The sequence below is a fragment of the Micromesistius poutassou genome (assembly GCF_964030765.1).
Source record: "Micromesistius poutassou genome assembly, chromosome: 6".
Lineage (NCBI taxonomy): Eukaryota > Metazoa > Chordata > Actinopteri > Gadiformes > Gadidae > Micromesistius > Micromesistius poutassou.
This window is the reverse complement of record NC_140276.1, coordinates 10,466,412-10,486,423: the sequence shown is the minus strand read 5'-3', so window position 1 is coordinate 10,486,423 and position 20,012 is coordinate 10,466,412. Positions and strand designations below refer to the sequence as shown.

The following is a 20,012-nucleotide window of genomic DNA, read 5'->3' as shown; positions in this document are numbered from 1 at the left end:
CAGTCACCCAGCTGGTTAACAACAGTCACCCAGCCGCTTAGCAACAGTCACCCAGCAGGTAAACAACAGTCACCCAGCTGGTTAACAACAGTCACCCAGCCGGTTAACAACAGTCACCCAGCACCCATGCCGCCCCGGGCCCCTCCCCCCTTCAGATCTTGGAGACGGCCGTGAGCAGGGAACCCGCTACCACCACGGAGGAGGCCAAGGCGAGGACCAGGACGTTGGCCCGACCCTGTGGGGGGGGAAGGCAGTCAGGTCAGATCCAGACGGCTACAGGGCGACTATAAGCACTTCATCCACCGTGGGTCCCGGTCTGGACCGGTCAGGGTCCTGTGAGGGGGTGTGGCCCAGGTCAGGGTCCTTTGAGGGGTTCTAGCCCGATCAGGATCCTGTGAGGGGTTCTGGCCCGGGTCCTGTGAGGGGTTCTGGCCCGATCAGGGTCCTGTGAGGGGGTGTGGCCCAGGACAGGGTCCTGTGAGGGGGTCTGGCCCGGGACAGGGTCCTGTGAGGGGGTCTGGCCCGGGACAGGGTCCTGTGAGGACGTCTGGCCCGGGACAGGGTCCTGTGAGGGCGTCTGGCCCGGGACAGGGTCCAGGGACACTGAATCTGACTTTTGGGGTCGGAGAGGAACAAGCTTAAGATGACGAGACCTCCTGAGACACAGCAGCGCTGCAGGCGGAGGTAGAGCAGGACGTTTCACAGATGGTTCCTTCAGGACTGATGAATTGATCCAACAGTCTGTGCTTATTGCCAGGGTTAAATAGACACATTAACTTCAGTCTAAATGTTTAACATCCCAACATCATTTTTCACTTCCCAGATCTGAGCTGCAGACCAAACAACCCTGCAGAAAATCACCCCCATTTCTATGGCAATCACCAACACCATGACAATCAATGAAGAACGATCAATAAAGATAAAAGAACAGATCAATGAGGGATCCTAGTTTAGCACAGACAGTTTGGTCTGGTTACTATTGGAGTTTCCCACCAATATTTTACCAAAGTACAAACTTAGTTTGAGAATGGAAACCTGTAGTAAGCACCATTTGACACATAAACGTTTACATATGAGGGCTCAGGACTACATGCACCATGAAGTTAACCAACGAGGACCCGATACACACAATACATCTATGTCCTCCCTGGGCTGAGCAGTGTCCTGTCTATAATACATACTGGAGAGGTGAGAGCTACACCTCAACATGATGACCCACACATTGTGTGTGTTCTGCCCTCCCCTGGTGTTCCCAAGGAGAGACAGGTGGATAAAGAGAGACAGGTGTATAAAGTTACACGTGGATTGCAATCATCTCAACTTTGAATGGCATCAATGAGGTGAGGAGCCAGTCATACACGACTTCAGCGCAATACCATCCAATCAAACGCATGGCTGCTCCTGACCTTTGGAGTCTCGTCCCGTCGCTGACGCACTGATAAGAGGACTGCTTCCTGAAGGTCAATCTCTCCCTCAGCGGTGGAACGACCTCAATGAAGGTTTTCCAATTATTTGATGCTGTTCGTCAAGAACAATTTTTTTCAACGAGAGACACGCATCTAGTGAGTGTGATGGGTTACAGCAACACTTCCACCAGGAAGTCCTTCACAGAGGAAACAGATGAGCTACTAGAGACACAGGAAACAGAATGAAACCCAGAAGTCCTCACCGTCACCTCCTTGAAGAACAGGGACCCCCAGAGTGCTGCGACCAGACCGTACCCCTGAGGACACAAGGACACCACCGGTCAACATCTCATTCATATGGCATGGATCCTCTTCAAAATCCTCCTCTTTTTTTGCTGTGTTGAAAGGTTTGGATCCAACATATTATATATTATGTAAGGGATAATGTATAGAAATAAGCCCAGACAGGGCGAAAAGATTAATTTGGTGACCAAGGTAATTTCCGCCTTGAGCTCAGAGCCAATCTGGGAGACTTCTGCCGGTATCCACTGCCATCATAAGTCCACCAGAGGCTAGTCCTGGATGCTAGCTACAGCTAGCGTACCCACAGCACTAGGCATGGGGAATGGATTCTAGCTACAGCTAGTGTACTCACAGCACTAGGCATGGGGAATGGATGCTAGCTACAGCTAGTGTACTCACAGCACTAGGCATGGGGAATGGATGCTAGCTACAACTAGTGTACTCACAGCAGTAGGCATGGGGAATGGATGCTAGCTACAGCTAGTGTACTCACAGAACTAGGCATGGGGAATGGATGCTAGCTACAGCTAGTGTACTCACAGCACTAGGCATGGGGAATGGATGCTAGCTACAACTAGTGTACTCACAGCACTAGGCATGGGGAATGGATGCTAGCTACAGCTAGTGTACTCACAGCAGTAGGCATGGGGAATGGATGCTAGCTACAGCTAGTGTACTCACAGAACTAGGCATGGGGAATGGATGCTAGCTACAGCAAGCATACTCACAGCACTAAGGATGGGGAAGGTGACGACGGCGCTCAGGAAGCTGCTAGCCAGGAACCAGCAAAAGGTGCCCAGGGTCCACATGGCGCCACACAGCAGGGCTGGGAACGGTTCACCAGGGCATTAAGGAGCTTTAAATGAAGGGGTATCTTTGGTCCAAAGCTTCGTCCACCTTCTCTTTAAACGGCCATCTTCAATACAGTGTTATCTGGAGTTTAAAGGGAATCCACATTCCTCAACAGCATCAGGTCATAAGGAAATAAGACTATTCAAAATGAATGGTGAACGCACTGTAATTACTGAGCAGTAGGGAGCAGAGAGGGACCTAGTAAGAGTTAAGATAAGGGTTAAGTTAAGGGTCACCTGGTAGGATGAGGGAGGGCAGGACGTGTTAAGTTAAGGGTCATCTGGTAGGATGAGGGAGGGCAGGATGTGTTAAGTTAAGGGTACCTGGTAGGATGAGCGAGGGAAGGACGTGTCAAGTTAAGGGTACCTGGTAGGACGAGGGAGGGCGGGACGTGTTAAGTTAAGGGTTAAGGGTACCTGGTAGGACGAGCGAGGGCAGGACGTGTTAAGTTAAGGGTTAAGTTAAGGGTACCTGGTAGGACAAGGGAGGGCAGGACATGTTAAGTTAAGGGTTAAGTTAAGGGTACCTGGTAGGATGAGGGAGGGCAGGACGTGTTAAGTTAAGGGTTATCGCTATCTTTATTTATTATCCCCAAGGGGCAATTTGATGCACAGCCAGCAGTAAAAAAAAAACAGCAAACACATAACGGATAAGACAACAAATAACACAAAAGAGATCACAGTAACATTTGGTCATTGACCAGACTGATGGCAGCAGGCATCAGTGGCAAAGCTAGACCTTTTGGGTGGGCCCACCCCACCCAAAAGTGGGCTCAAGCCCACCCAAAACCTGCCTTAGCCCACCCTATCGTTTCGTCCTCAAATCGAATATTCTACCGTTTTTTTTTACACAAGCAATGAGAGGATGGATGCTGTACAGTACACTAATGAACAGGCTCAAATGGGCTAGGGAAATCGAGCACAACCTTCCTGCAGGAATCTCTTACCTCTGATTGGTGGGTGGGCGTCTCCTGTTTGACAAAACCGAAATGCAGCTCGAGCGCACATAACATAGTTTCTGCTGTTTCGTCCGTTATAACATGACCAGGTAATAATTCATTTTAAAACCTTGACATAATCTGTTAGATATCTATTAAATGACAGTTGACCACAAGGCGATTCTATCTATCTACTGCTCTGTCCCACTGCACATGGACAGGTTATAGTGTAGGCCTACATATGCTGTATTTACCTCTGACATTTGCCCCTCGGCTTGTTTGCTTTATTTATTATTTTGAAAGTTTATAACTACTTCCTTACTAAACGTTTGAATGTATGTAAAGAGCGAGATAGGAGCATGGAGAGAGTGCGAATGCAAAGAGGGCAAGAGCAGGATGGAGAGATGGGGGACACACAGAGGGTGCGAGACCTGGAAGAAGCAGGTGAGAAAAAGGCATTGATTGTTATAGAGGCAAACAACCTCACTAATTAACTATATAAAGAAAGCACATATCTAAACTTTATTTCATGGATGACTGTCTTCAAATATTTAAGTTTATGTTACTAAGGAGAAAGAGAAGAGCAGGGAGAGTGTTTGGAAGGTGAACGGGAGCAGCAGACCAGAGAGGTGCATGAAAAAGCACAGATAGAGGAGCAAGTGGAAGCAACGGTGTCTGCAGATATGGCTTGTGTTTAGGTGATAAGAACACTGGTCCTAAACAACTGAAGCTGCCTCAGTACCCACGAGATCAGTTTGGAATACAAAAGAGAGCCTTTCAGTCTAACTGGTTTGAGTTTTACTTGGCTAGAATATTCATTGAGAAGAAATGCTGCATTCTGTTTTGCTTGTAGGGTGTTCGGCAAGAGATTAAAACAGGGGGAATTTGTGAATTGTGGGATCAAAAATTGGAAACATGCACTGAGCATGTTTCAGAAACATGAAACCACACAATGCCACAAAGACAGTGTACTCTGCTGGCATAACTATAAAGCAAGTAAATCAACAGGCAGTGTTCTACAGCAAATAGAGTCTGCAAGTTCCTGTGAGATAACTGAGAGAAGGGAATACTTGAAACGTATTGTGGAAGTGACACGTATGCTGGGGAAACAGGGTATTCCATTTAGGGGTCACGATGAATCGCCTGAGAGCAATAACAGAGGGAATTTCTTGGAGTGCATGGACCTCCTGAAAAAGTTTGACCCTTTCTTGCAAAGCTCCAGCAAACACAACCTATCTTTCATCTGACACTCACATCTGAATCAAATGATACAGTGTTGTTCACAAGAGGTTACAGCAACTATTGTTCGAGAGATGAGGGAATCAAAGATGTATGCCATCATGGCCGATGAGGCCAGGGACGGAAAAACAGAACAGCTGTCACTCTGTGTGAGATATGGTGCTCTAAGGGAAAGGCTCCTATCCCTTACAGACTTAAAATATTTTGATGCTGCATCAATATGCATTGCCATTGAGAATCAATTATTAGTGAATAATATTGATGACTTGAGATGTGTGGCACAGACTTATGATGGAGCAGCTGTCATGAGTGGGGCACTGGGGGGCGTACAAGCCCATTTTCGAAAGAAACACCCTGAAGCCATGTATGTGCATTGTTATGCACATTAATTAATTCTCGTCTTATGTCACACGTGCAGAGCAGTTTCTGAGGCCAAAGAGTTTTTTGACATGCTGGAAAATGTCTACACTTTTTTCAATTCTTCTCTTGTGAACCACCACATTTTTGAAGAAACTCAAAAAAATCTAGGGTTGCAGCAAACTGAACTTGTCCAGTTATCCAACACACGCTGGGCATGTCAACTGCGTTCCATGAACGCAGTACTTGCCAACTTCCCTGCCACCATCGAGTGCCTCTCCACTTTTAACACACCCCTTGCTGTGGGAGTGAAGGCAAAACTCTGTAAATTCTCTTCAATCTATTTGCTGTTTGTTTTCCAGTCTCTCCTCAGTTACAGCAGGTTTGCATAGATAGCTGCAGAAGGAGACCATTGATCTTGCCCAAGCAGTGGCCTACAAAAATGCAGTGACTGATTCTCTTAAGGAGAAACACAGCGATGCCACTGCTGCTGATCTGCATGCTCAGGCTATGGCCCTATGTGAGGCCAATGACATATCAGTGCCAGAGCCATCCTCTTTCCAGAAGCGGAAGGCAAAACGGATGGAAGACTTTGTTGTCGAGTCTTCTCGTGGGGCAGGTAGTGAGGTTAGTCATTCCTCAAGGTTAGAAGACCCTTAACATAACCCTTAACTTAAAGAGTTATGATTTCAGAAATTGAAAAAAGGTTTTCTGATGTGAATGAAGAATTGCTGGAAGGAATTATGGCGTGCTGTCCAACATCTAACAAATTGGTGATTTTTTTGATTTTTTTGTTATTCAAAATCTCCCCCCCCCCTTTATATACTTCAAATACCCCTGTGGCTTAAGAACCGCCCCTGGCAGGCATAAATTATTTTTTCAACCGGTTTGTTTGGCAAAGTGGCAGCTTGTATCTGCGCCCTGATGGCAGCAAGGAGAAATCAAAGTACAGGGGCTGGGTTGCATCAGCCATAATTGAGCGGGCCTTCTTCAATGACCTGACCTTATATAGGTCATTAAGGTTGCTCATTTGAGTGCCAGCAATCTTGCTGCACACTTTCACAATCGCTTGCAGCCGATTTCTGTTTCACAGAAAGTGACCCGTGCCAGCAGATAAAACAAAAGGTGAGAACAGATTCAATAAAACAAGAATAAAACATTTTCATAAAAGTGGTGTGAACATTAGAACTGCAGAGCTTCCGATAAAGGTACATACGCTGATGTGCTTTCTTGCACACAGCATCGACATGGGGCTCAAGGCTTAATTTGTTGTTGACCACAGTCCCAAGATATTTATACTGCTGCACCACTTCAACAGGCCATCATACAGGGCTACAGGGCCGTGTTCAGGGTCGTCACTGCTGAGGATGGACACAATAACATAATCATCCGCAATTTTTTTAAATGAGGTGCCTGTCATGTCTGCTTCGGCATTTATCTGTGTACAAAACAAATAAAAGAGGTGAGAGAACACAGCCTTGGGTGGATCCGGTGGAGAAGAAAACTGCACACCATTCACCCTCACCTGTGTTAAAAAGTCCATCAACCAGCAAAGCAGGCCAGCATCAATGTTAAAAAGGCTCTTCAACCTATCTAGGTTAAAGGTCTGATTCCCCGAGAAACCATTTAGTACTTGTTCCTTTTGAAATACGATAGGTCACTCGGAGTTGCATATGCATGCTGAATGTGAAAATGTTCTTCTACCTCAATTGCTTGCATAAGCAAATGAAAGAATATGGACACATAAATGATTGAATCAGAAAAGCCTCACCAACTGACATTACCACTATTTCAACATTTACGTGGCACGGCGATTGAATACAGAAAGAAGAAAGAGGGCGCCGCCGGAGTCTGGGAGCTCGGCTGGGGCACGTCGGCCTGATCCCCGGACGCGGTGCCCCGAGGCAGTCGCAGTCGCAGTCGCAGTCGCTCTCTCTCTCTCTCTCTCTCTCTCTCTCTCTCTCTCTCTCTCTCTCTCTCTCTCTCTCTCTCTCTCTCTCTCTCTCTCTCTCTCTCTCTCTCTCTCTCTCTCTCTCTCTCTCTCTCTCTCTCTCTCTCTCTCTCTCTCTCTCTCTCTCTCTCTCTCAGGAGCACCAGAGCATTTTTTTTCGCCAAAACCAACTCACAGGGCATTCATTGCTACTATTGACCAAAACAAAATGAATGAAAAAACGGGTTATGGGTACCTGGTAGGATGAAGGAGGGCAGGACGTGTTAAGTTAAGGGTTATGGTACCTGGTAGGATGAGGGAGGGCAGGACGTGTTAAGTTAAGGGTTATGGTACCTGGTAGGATGAAGGAGGGCAGGACGTGTTAAGTTAAGGGTTATGGTACCTGGTAGGATGAGGGAGGGCAGGACATGTTAAGTTAAGGGTTATGGTACCTGGTAGGATGAAGGAGGGCAGGACGTGTTAAGTTAAGGGTACCTGGTAGGATGAGGGAGGGCAGGACGTGTTAAGTTAAGGGTTAAGTTAAGGGTACCTGGTAGGATGAGGGAGGGCAGGACGTGTTAAGTTAAGGGTTATGTTAAGGGTACCTGGTAGGATGAGGGAGGGCAGGACGTGTTAAGTTAAGGGTTAAGTTAAGGGTACCTGGTAGGATGAGGGATGGCAGGACGTGTTAAGTTAAGGGTTAAGTTAAGGGTACCTGGTAGGATGAGGGAGGGCAGGACGTGTTAAGTTAAGGGTTATGTTAAGGGTACCTGGTAGGATGAGGGAGGGCAGGACGTGCGGCCGGTTGCGCTTCACGCTGCAGTAAATGATTAGGTAGACGGTGCTGGTGAGGAAGACCCCGGAACACTGAGCATAGACGTAGTCCACGTCTAACACACACACACACACACACACACACACACACACACACACACACACACACACACACACACACACACACACACACACACACACACACACACACACACACACACACACACACACACACACACACACGTCAGAGAGGAGTCCCAAGAGGCCGTGGATGCCACCAGGCCTGCGGTTCCCTACAGAAGGTCTGTTGCTACAGGGCGAGATCAGTGAGGCCGCCCCTCCCCTAGACCTCCCCTCAGAGGAACACCAACGTATTCCGTCAGATCAAATATGTTTTAACGGAGCACGAGATCAAAGGGTCCGGGTGACATTTCACGGTGGGACTTAATACGAGGCCGAGCCGGCCAGATTAAAGTTATTTGGTCAAAGGGATCCCATCCCATGAATCATGAATATAAATTACAGATTTCATTTTATATATCGTTTGATGAGCGAGGGATACTCCGGGATGACATCATCAGACGTGACCTCACCAGGAGGGGCGTGTCTCACCGTGAGGGGCGTGTCTCACCGTGAGGGGCGTGTCTCACCGTGAGGGGCGCGTCTCACCGTGCTTGGGGGCGCGTCTCACCGTGCTTGGGGGCGCGTCTCACCGTGCTTGGGGGCGCGTCTCACCGTGCTTGGGGGCGCGTCTCACCAGGAGGGGCGTGTCTCACCGTGCTTGGGGGCGCGTCTCACTGTGCTTGGGGGCGCGTCTCACCGTGCTTGGGGGCGTGTCTCACCAGGAGGGGCGTGTCTCACTGTGCTTGGGGGCATGTCTCACCCTGAGGGGCGTGTCTCACCGTGCTTGGGGGCGTGTCTCACCAGGAGGGGCGCGTCTCACCATGCTTGGGGGCGTGTCTCACCCTGAGGGGTGTGTCTCACCGTGCTTGGGGGCGTTTCTCACCAGGAGGGGCGTGTCTCACCGTGCGTGCTGGCGCCAGGGTAGGCGGTGGCGTTGAGCAGCGCGTGCTCCTTGATGTAGAGGACGGGGGCGAAGGTGGAGCCGTAGAGCAGGCCGGACGCCACCGCCAGCAGACAGCCTCTGGGGGGGGGGGGGGGGGGGAGAGTCTACTGAGGTACAGTCTACTGGGGGGGAGAGGTACAGTCTACTGGGGGGAGGTACAGTCTACTGGGGGGGAGAGGTACAGTCTACTGGGGGGGGGGGGAGAGGTACAGTCTACTGGGGGGAGGTACAGTCTACTGGGGGGGAGAGGTACAGTCTACTGGGGGGGGGGGGAGAGGTACAGTCTACTGGGGGGAGGTACAGTCTACTGGGGGGGAGAGGTACAGTCTACTGGGGGGGGGGAGAGGTACAGTCTACTGAGGGGGGGGGGGGGGGGGTAATGCCGGTGATGAGGTCGTCTTACATGAGTCTCCTGATCTCTGGTCGGACAGCCATCAGCCCCGCCTGGACCTCAGCAGATCCCCGCCTCTCAGCGCAGACCGCCTGGAGAACAGGGACCACAACACACCCTGTAACACCACTGGAGCGGGTACACCCCTGCACCTGGTACACCACTGGACCTGTAACACCACTGAACCGGGGACACCACTGGGACCCACCACAGGGGGAGGTAGTGGACTCACCCCGTGGGTCGGGAGGGGACTCGACCCAACGCTCTCCGTGGTCACGTTGGTTTTCACGAAGAAGAAGATGACCCCGCTGGAACAGAGAGAGAACGGGTTCAGGAGAAACACCTCATCACTCCACCACGGTTACACCTCCTAGTTCACCTCCTCCCACAGCATCCTGCACCCTCACCCTCCACCTCCGCCCTATTACCTCACCCTCCACCCTACTACCTCACCCTCCACCTCCACCCTACTACCTCACCTCCGCCCTACTACGTCCTTCGTAAGTCCTTCGTATCTTGTCTGTCATGTTTTAACTAGTTGGGGGAGAGTAAGAGTAGCCCATTATTTTGGAATTAATATGGATATGTTCAACACGGTGCTTATAAGCCTGCTTACTCTTGGGACTGTTGTGAACTATGGTCAAACCAACTCGTCTCACAGACTGCAGTACAACCTGGACTTTCTAATACAATGCAACTGTTCTGCTTCATGGATACACAATGAAATTCCATCAGAGATTGATAGGCGCGGGTCTGCTTGCCTTGATAGACAAACAACGCCGGAGGTGAGGATTAGTGGCCGAGGCAGCGGAGTGTGTGGAGGATGGCGGGGCCTGATGTCGGATTGCGGAGCCGGGTCAGGTGAGGAATTGTGGCCGGAAAGGACGAGTGCCACAATGGCTACGCAAAGTTGGCTTGCGCCGCCTGCCTGCCACTACCTCACCCTCCACCTCACTACCTCACCTCCGGCTCCACCCTACTACCTCACCTCCACCCTACTAAATTTGTTGGAGCCTCTATTATATTATATTATATTATATAGTTACAGTAGCTGGTAATCGACTTGTGTGGACTTCCTGGAAACATGGACCTACAGGTAAAGCACAGACTTGGAAAAGTCTTTTTTTAATAAACTCCTGCTACGCCAAGTTGTTGATGCTTTGTTTTATGCGTAGGGACCCTTATCATGCTACTGCAGAGGTTTGGTGCTATTTTGAGCTATATTAGTGGTTAAAAAAAATGCAAATTTGAAGCGTTCCACGCTGCCCCTAGCCAATAACATTGCACCGGTTAAACTCTTATACTCGATTATCAACGAAAAAAGGGTCTGGAAGGCTTATTTGATGTATGTACATGCCAAAAAAAAGACCCTGGGTTAAATTTTCGCTGGAATTACACTTTAATATGGATATGTTCAACACAGTGCCTATGAGCATGCTTACTCTTGGGACTGTTTGTCTGAACCACGGTCAAACCAACTTGTCTCACAGACTGCAGTACAATCTGGACTTTCTAATAAAATGCAACTGTTCTGCTCTGTGGATCCTACGCGATGAAATGCCATCAGAGATTGTTAGGCGTGGGTCTGCTTGCCTTGATAGACAAACAACGCCGGAGGTGAGGATTAGTGTCCAAGGCAGTGGAGCGTGTGGAAGACGGCGGGGCCTGAATAGGCTTTGGTCAGCCTATTCGACTAGACAGAGACACACAGTTGACTGGCAAAAACACAAGGAGGGGGAGTGTGTTTATAAGTCAACTTGTGCTGGTGCACAACTATTACAATAAGGAAATCTATCTGCAGCCCACATATCAAACTTTTATCTATCTCATTGCGTCCATTTTATTTGCCGTGAGAAATTCCCCAACTTTTTATTACACTGGTTAATATCCACCCAAGAGCCAATTCAGCAGATGTTGCATCTGCAATCACTAAACTTGTTCACTGTTTACAAAGCATTTCCCCCGATGCCCTGCATTTTATACTTGGTGATTTTAATACATGCAGTCTTAAACACCTCGGCCACCTTCATCAATATGTAGGCTGTCCTACCAGGGATGGCAAAAATCGTAGACCTGTGCTACGGTACATTTAAAGATGCCTATAAATCCTACGCAATGTCACCCCTAAGGTCTTCTGACCATAGTTGCATCTTTTTGGCCCCAATCTATCAATCAGCCCTTAAGAGAGGAAAAGTTGTGTAAAGAGGTCTCTGTATGGACAGATGGTGCTATTAAAGAGTTTAATGGCTGCTTTCATAGTACTGATTGGGATGTTTTTAAGGACTCATGCACTGATCTAAACAAACTGACTTTCACTGTGTCAAGCTACATCAAATTTTGTGAGCAAATTATTATCCCTACAAAGACAATCACATTATAACCCAATAATAAACCCTGGGTGAGTAGATCACGTTCTTAATAAGAAAAAAAAAATATTTTCAACAGAACGACAAAGACCAAAAAACTCAAAGGATGGTGAAGAAAATAAAATTGGCCAAAACCAAGTTTAAGAACAAGGTGGGAGATCAACTGAAGAACGGTAATGCTAATTGTGCTTGGAAAGGGATTAAGACTATGGTGGGATTGAGTGCTAAGAAAAAAGGGCTGGCAACATCTGATAAACCCAATTCTGTCTTGGTGGAGGAGTTGAATCAGTTTTACTTAAGATTTGACTCCCAGGATTTAAAGGATAATCGGGCTGAATTCATCTTTTGAGTCTTAGGGAAGTCAGATTCTGATTGAAGAGTGAAGTCTGGAAAACACTTGAGCAGACAAGCACAAGCATAAGGAAAAGCCAGGGGCCTGACCACTTAATCGGCCGATTGCTTAAAAACTGTGCTCTGTTTTCGAGCAGTATTTTCACATTTATTTTCCAACTCTCACTATCACAAAGGAAAGTTCCAGGTGTATGGAAGCAATCAGTAGTGGTCCCAGTGGCAAATGTTTCCTCTCCAAAGGTGCTGAATGACTGCCACACCTTGGCTTTGACCTCTCTGGTGATGAAAGGTTTTGAGCGTATTGTGAAGAGGAGCTTACTTGTCATGACTCAGGGCAGAATTGATCCACTCCAATTTGCATATTTACCAAATAATGGGGTTGAGGACGCCACAGCAACACTGCTGGACTTTGTTACTGGTCACTTAGAGGTTAAGAAGACATACACACGCTCGTGTTTTGTTGATTTTGCATCAGCGTTCTGTACGCAGCCCCATATTCTTGCTCAGAGTCCATTACAATTCCCTGATATTGACTTTGGTACCATATGCTGGTTATATGCTGGTTAACTTCCTAACAATGAGGTCACAGAGAACCTGGATAAATAACACCTTATCTGAGGCCCTAATGTGCTCTACAGGGTCACCTCAGGGATGCGTTTTGTCACCACTTCTGTTTGTGCTCTACACCTGACTGTCGTAGTATGTTTGTGTTCTGTGATAATTAGTCTTCTGCAGGATCATGAGGTCGGCCATGGCCCAGTTTTGGATACTTTTATTTCATGGTGCAAGGACTCATTTAGGACTTTTATTTCAGGACTTATATCTCAACAACTTTAAAACCAAAGAGATGTGTATTGACTTTCGCCGCAATCCCCCCACCACTGCTCCAACTCTGATTAATGGCACAGCGTTAGAGTTGGTAAGCCAATACAAGTACGTGGGCACCATTTTGGATGATAAACTGAACTTTGATACCAACACAGACTGAACATGTAAAAAGGCCAATCAGAGTTCTTGGCCATTTTGGCTAACATCACTCACCCACTACACTGAGTTTCGCCTCCTACCATCAGGGAGGAGGTCTACCTCCTGAAAATGTGCCAGGTCTAACATATACCTGAGATCATTTGTACCATCAGCTATAGGGCTTCTCAACAAGCGATAGGTCATCTGCTATCCCTGCCCATGTTACAGCACTTATTTTAAGTACAGTGTACTGTAGCATGGTGGTTCTACATGTGTATTTATGTTCTTATCTATTTATTACTCCATGTTTTTATAGCTGCTCTCACATATGACCTCTGTCTTTTCTCCACATTTGTGGAGCAGGAGGTTCGACCATGAGGGTCATTCACACTTATTCACACTTGATGCCTGATATGCGGACATCCGTGTCAGTAGAATCTCCGGCTGCTTAAGGAGGGCGGGCTTGCAAGGGGCGGCATATGATGTAGGGTCGCAAGAGGCGGGGTCGGGTTTGTTTTGGTTTGACCGCAGACAGCACGCAGGCAAAACGGGCAGAACTCATCGCGATCATATTAAATGTTGCTGCAGCGATGCATATATTCCGTTGCATCCTCAACATCCGCATCGATCGATGAAAGATTGGAGCATGAGTTACAGACAAATAGAAGAAACGACAAACAAGAAAGGCGTCGCAAACGACTGCGTTACCGGAGGAAGAGAGCGTCTTTTTTGGCTTCATTTCACATCTAACAATCACTGGGACAAATGTAGTTGATTTCTGTGTTTAACTGAGAAAACAGGGAGTGGAAGGACGGGACCCTATAATGTTCAGCTAACTGTCAATAATAATTGTTACGAGAGTAGCGCATATGTGTGCGCCAGAATGGCAGTGTGTGTGTGTGTGTGTGTGTGAGTGGACGAGCGAGGAGAGCAAGCGGTAGCGTGTGTCAGTTTAGTGAAGTAATGAACGAGTCTGGTTGTGTCTGTGCAAACGTGTAGGCCCTACTGTAAAGTTAGTGAAACTAAGAATAAAGTAACCAGCCTGTCAATCGGTGGCCGCTTCATTCCGACCATATTCAAACCTATAAGCAGACCCACTGCCGGTCAAATTGATTCCCAAGAGAATCGACGGAGCGGAACGTTGCTTTTGTGCTCCTGGACTATGGTCTGGGAGCCGACAGCAGGAAAGGTGTAACATAATAATAAAAAAATTTAAAACTTTTTAATTTTTTTTTTTTTTTTTTAAATTTTTTAAACCATTCAGCAAACAAAAGGCAATAGGCTGATTATCGATTCGGGTGCAGGTGCCACTCGATGACACATGGCAAACGTAGACCGAAGCGTCATCAACACTCCCACTCAACTGGTGTGAAATGCCGACATCCTACTGCTCATTCACATATAAGGTAATTAGCATTTCCTGCGGAGAACATACTACCTCTGGGGTAGTATTTTTTCAGGAGGTCCAACGTTAGGATATGTCATTCACATATACGGCACCTCCGTAGAATAGACGGAGAACAGATGGATGCACGTCCATATGTGAAAGCAGCTTATGTGTCTTTTTTTATGTGTTGGCTACATGTTTTGAACCAAATTGCCCCTTGGGGACATTAAAGACTTTAATTAAATTCAATACTACCTCACCCGCCTCCACCCTACTACCTCACCTCCACCCTACTACCTCACTATCCACCTCCACCCTACTACTTCACCACCACCCTACTACCTCCCCTCCACCCTACTACCTCACCTCCACCCTACTACCTCACTATCCACCTCCACCCTACTACTTCACCACCACCCTACTACCTCCCCTCCACCCTACTACCTCACCTCCATCCTACTACCTCACCTCCACCCTACTACCTCACCTCCACCCTACTACCTCACTATCCACCTCCACCCTACTACTTCACCACCACCCTACTACCTCCCCTCCACCCTACTACCTCACCTCCATCCTACTACCTCACCTCCACCCTACTACCTCACCTCCACCCTACTACCTCACTATCCACCTCCACCCTACTACTTCACCACCACCCTACTACCTCACTATCCACCTCCACCCTACTACCTCACCTCCACCCTACTACCTCCCCTCCATCCTACTACCTCACCTCCACCCTACTACCGCACCTCTACCCTACTACCTCACCTCCATCCTACTACCTCACCTCCACCCTACTACCTCACCTCCACCCTACTACCTCACCTCCACCCTACTACCTCACCTCCAACCTACTACCTGACCGTCCACCTCCAGCATCCAGGCCCAGCAAGCTAAGTTAGCATGGCTGTAGTGTCACGGCACAGCGAGCTGGGTTAGCATGGCAGCAGCTCCTACCTGACCAGACAGAGTGCGGCTCCGCAGTAGTTGAGCAGCGGTCTGGAGACCTTCTCAGGAGAAACCCCGAACCAGCCGAACCTGAGCACAGGGAGCAGGTCACACACAGAGCAGTGGACCAGTGGGACCAGTGGGACCAGTTGACTCACCTGGAGCTGGCCCAGCCCATCAACAAGCTGCTGGACCCAGAGAGGAGGACACACAGTCCCAGGCCGACGGCCTCCACCGTGGGGCCCACCGCCATGTTACCTACACACACACAGCTGCGTTACACTACCACCTCCACCGTGGGGACCACCGCCATGTTACACACACACACACACACACACACACACACACCTGCGTTACACTACCACCTCCACCGTGGGGACCACCGCCATGTTACCTACACACACACCAGTGGCGGCTGGTGGATTTTAAAGTAAGGGAGGAAGGACTGCACACTTGGTTGCCATTGGCGTGCTTGCACTGTTAGTGGCGTATGGTGGCATAAGTATGTGAGCCTCAAGTTGTTTCAGGGTGTTTTGGTGAACTTCAAAGTAGCAGGGAGGGATAATTATGTGAATAAAATTGATACAAATCCACCAGTGGCAGCATTGTACTTTGAAAGTTGGTGGGCAGCATCTTGGACTACAAGGGCAGAAGGAAAGGATGCAAAGCCAATTTGTCAAATCAGGCCTACTCTTGATTTGTAAAACTAAATAAAAAAATCTGGGCCTATCATTGGGCCTATTTACCCTCAATGACTGAAGCTATTGGTTGTAATTTGGCTATGTTTATTTTCATCTACAATTGAAATTCAGCCTTGGTGCAGAATTACTGCCACTATGAGCCAGTCCCACAATGAGCTTTCCACAAACGTGCCGTTTTTTAGAGGTGGGTCATGATGGAGGGTGGGGCGTGGCCCTGAGCAGCTTGCGGCCACGGTACCATGCGCTAGTGTTTACAATGGATGTATCGCAATGGCGAGGCACACACCGTTTGGCCGTGTTCTGTAAATATTCTAGAACACTCCGGGTGCTCCGGCGGGAGTCCTGGAGCTCTATAACTAAATAATATCATATTATACATAGATTGATATCAATATGATATAATATATTATCACGGCCAGATGATATTATGAATCTCAAACGACTGCGTCGGGTTCTCCTAACGTCTCTGGTTCTGGTTCTTCAATCTGAAGTAGACTGAACCTCTCTTTTTGTGTTGCAAAGATATCAGTGACCTGGTCATACCAAACGAGATATTTTTAAAGTGATTTCAGAATAACGGCGTGTGTAGCTCCACGTTTTCGCCACCCATTCAGACGTAACCCAACAGAGGAGTGTTGAAAAATAGGTAGGCTCAACACGTTTATTTCGGGACCATGCCCAACTTTTGGCAGTAACAGAAACGCCAATATAAGAACCGAGCCGCACCGAGCCGCACCTCTCGGTGGAAATACCAATATAAGCGAACAGAGCTGCACTGCACCGCAACGAACAGTAGCGCACCGCTCGGTGGAAACGAGACAGACGACTGAGCGGGTATGTTGGTTCTCATAGCCTAGACTTGAGGGGATAACCCCTCCCTCCTGGCTGCTCCACAGCCAGGGTGCTAATGTCCCTTTACCCAGGGAAACAAACATTATACAGTATATTCAAAGGCATTAGAGTAGTCGTATTTAAGGGCATTAATTCATTAAAGTAGTCTGGGCAATCTACATTTTTTATTCTAAATTTTTATTCCTCCCTCTCCTCACTGGAGAAGCCTCCACCGGACAGCTGGATCACACTACCACCTCCCTCTACCGTGGGGCCCACTGCCATGTTACCTACACACACCTCCACTGTGGGGACCACCACCATGTTACCTACACACACACACCACCATGAGGACCACCTCCACCATGGGGACTACCGCCATGTTACACACACACACACACACACACACACACACACACACACACACACACACACACACACACACACACACACACACACACACACACACACACACACACACACACACACACACACACACACACACACCCGTGGCCCAGGCCACGCCCCCCAGCAGGGCCAGGGGCGGGGCCGGCGGGCACCCCAGCAGCAGCTCCCCCAGCTTGGCGGTGGACCAGACGGCCGCGCACATCACCCACTGGAAGAACACCCCTGGAACACAAGGACCCGCGTCACTGGACCTCAACATGTTACCACTGGACCTCCACATGTTACCACTGGACCTCCACATGTTACCACTGGACTTCAACATGTTACCCCCGTCACTGGACCTCAACATTTCCTATGCTCTTTATATGTCATTAACAGTGCACTATAGGGGTCATTAACAGTGCACTATAGGGGTCCTTAACAGTGCACTATATAGGTCCTTAACAGTGCACTATATAGGTCCTTAACAGTGCACTCTATAGGGATGAGTGATGCATATGAACTCATTGAGCAGCACACGCCTCCCTCCTCCTAGCAGGTGGCAGAGGTCAGAGGTCCCCACCGTCACGGGCGTCGGCCCTCCTCATGGGCACCAGGTAGCTGCCGTACAGCAGCACGGCCGGGATGAGGAAGCTGAAGCCGTACACCAGCTCCGTGCTGGAGGAGGAGGAGGAGGAAGGGGAGGAGACCGGAGACTGAGCTGTCATCCTGGTGGCTGGAGACCTGTCCTGCTGTCAGTCAGTCTAGGACAGGAGGAGAGCCAGGCAGCTATTTATAGAGCAGCAGCCCTGCAGAGAGGAGCAAAGAGGAGCACAGGATAAGTCTCTGGATCACCGAGGCTTAGTTATCAGGAACAGTGATCAGCATTTAGACTCTAGGCTTAAGGCTAGGATGGAGAGAGAGATAGAGAGAGACACGCATCTAGGAGCTGGTGTAGAGAGATGGAACAATAGAGAGAAGGAGATGAAGAGAAACAGAAATACAGATAGTGGGATAAAGTAAGAGATGGACATGTGGAGATGAGTAAAGATGACTCTAATGTACAGTGATCCTGTTTCTACTGTTCTACTGTAGGGAGACACAGAATGTCCTGCTTTATTTCTGACCATCCTATCATATGGCGATTTTTCTTTTGGCAATAGAGCTATTTTGAATCGAAAGGGACATAGATATATTTGAGATTAACACACACACACACACACACACACACACACACACACACACACACACACACACACACACACACACACACACACACACACACACACACACACACACACACACAGAGAGACAGTGACAAAGACAGAGAGAGAGCAAGAGACAGACAGACCTGGGCCCCGACATTGACCCTTAGTAAAACCAGAATAATGATTTAGAAAAAGCGTCCACAAATACACATTCCACCTAGACACTGTTACTCTAGACAGAGCAAACAAAAAAACCTACGAACCTCGGCATAAACATGAAGACCACAGGAGACCTCAACAAAGCTGTGAGAGACCTGAGAGATGAGGCAACGACGGCCTTTCATGCCAGAACAAGAACCATCAAACTGGACCTCCCAGCTCAGAGCTGGATGAGACGCTCTGATAGAACCGACTGGCTGTCGGCCGTGAGGTCTGGAGCCCACTCACTAACCAAGACTTATTAAATGGGACAAACAAATCTAATTAAAACTCTACATTCAGAATTCTGCAAATCTTCCCAGGAGTCCAAAGAAAAACACCAAATATTGCATGAAGAGCAGAATTAGGACGATATCCAGATTCAGAAGAGGCTGAGCTTTAAGGATGTTGCTGTCGAGGAAAGTGATAGCAACACACTCCACAACAAGACCCTCACCCACAGAGTTACACCCAGAGAGCCAGCTGGTCCTGGGATTCTGTCCTACACACAACACCAGGTCAGGATAAACCAAATGATAAGAGAACAAAGAAAGACATACACAGAGACAGAGAGAGATAGAGACAGAGACAGAGAGAGAGAAAGAGAGACAGATCTTGTATAGATTCTGTATTTTGCATTTTATTCTTTGACCTCTCTATTGTTCACCTGCTTTTGCAATGTAAATGTTTGTTTCTCATGCCAACAGAGACAGACAGAGAGAGAGGTTGAGAGAAACAGAGAAAGAGAGAGAGGTAGAGAGGTAGAGAGAGACAGAGAGAGGTAGAGAGAGACAGAGAGAGGTAGAGAGAGACAGAGAGAGGTGGAGAGAGCCTCCAGATGAATGAGTGATCTTACCTCCGGACCTTCAGTTTGAACACAGAGCTACAACGTGAACAAGATCACGTGTTCATCTGACGGACGCTTCGCTTTATTAATTCCCGACTTGTTGAAATGTCTAAATCGGAAGCCACGCGGCTTCTGATCACGCGTCTCCGCGGTCACTTGACGCCAATTAATCAGGTGTGGTTGCACTTGCACCGGCAGATCGCGCGCGCGCAAACACGCACACGCACGCACGCACGCACACACACGCACACGCGCACACACACACACACACACACACACACACACACACACACACACACACACACACACACACACACACACACACACACACACACACACACAGCTTCTTACAAAGAGACGTTTGAAGTTGTTATAGCTGAACGATTAAAATAATGTCTCAGATATTACAAATATGGCATGAGAAATATAGCCTACATTTGCATTGCCAAAGCAGGTGAACAATAAAATAAAAAGGGTTAGAAAATAAAATAAAGAGGTCAGGTGTATAGTATAATATATAATATAATAAGTATAAAACGTTAAATACAATTTAAAAAAATA

General features: G+C 48.1%; 1 protein-coding gene across 1 annotated transcript; it reads right to left on the bottom strand.

Annotated features, from left to right (window-relative positions):
- Positions 1-151: 151 nt before the first annotated feature.
- Positions 152-17,926, bottom strand: LOC311345430 (transmembrane protein 144-like; the record flags this gene model as incomplete). The annotated part of the gene is made up of 11 exons (XM_084469829.1): positions 152-235; positions 1,670-1,723; positions 2,438-2,535; positions 7,795-7,914; positions 8,824-8,942; positions 9,268-9,347; positions 9,464-9,563; positions 15,289-15,369; positions 15,438-15,537; positions 17,319-17,441; positions 17,782-17,926. 11 exons carry the CDS (start codon positions 17,924-17,926, stop codon positions 152-154), a joined length of 1,104 nt encoding a protein of 367 aa, XP_084325955.1.
- Positions 17,927-20,012: the final 2,086 nt, after the last annotated feature.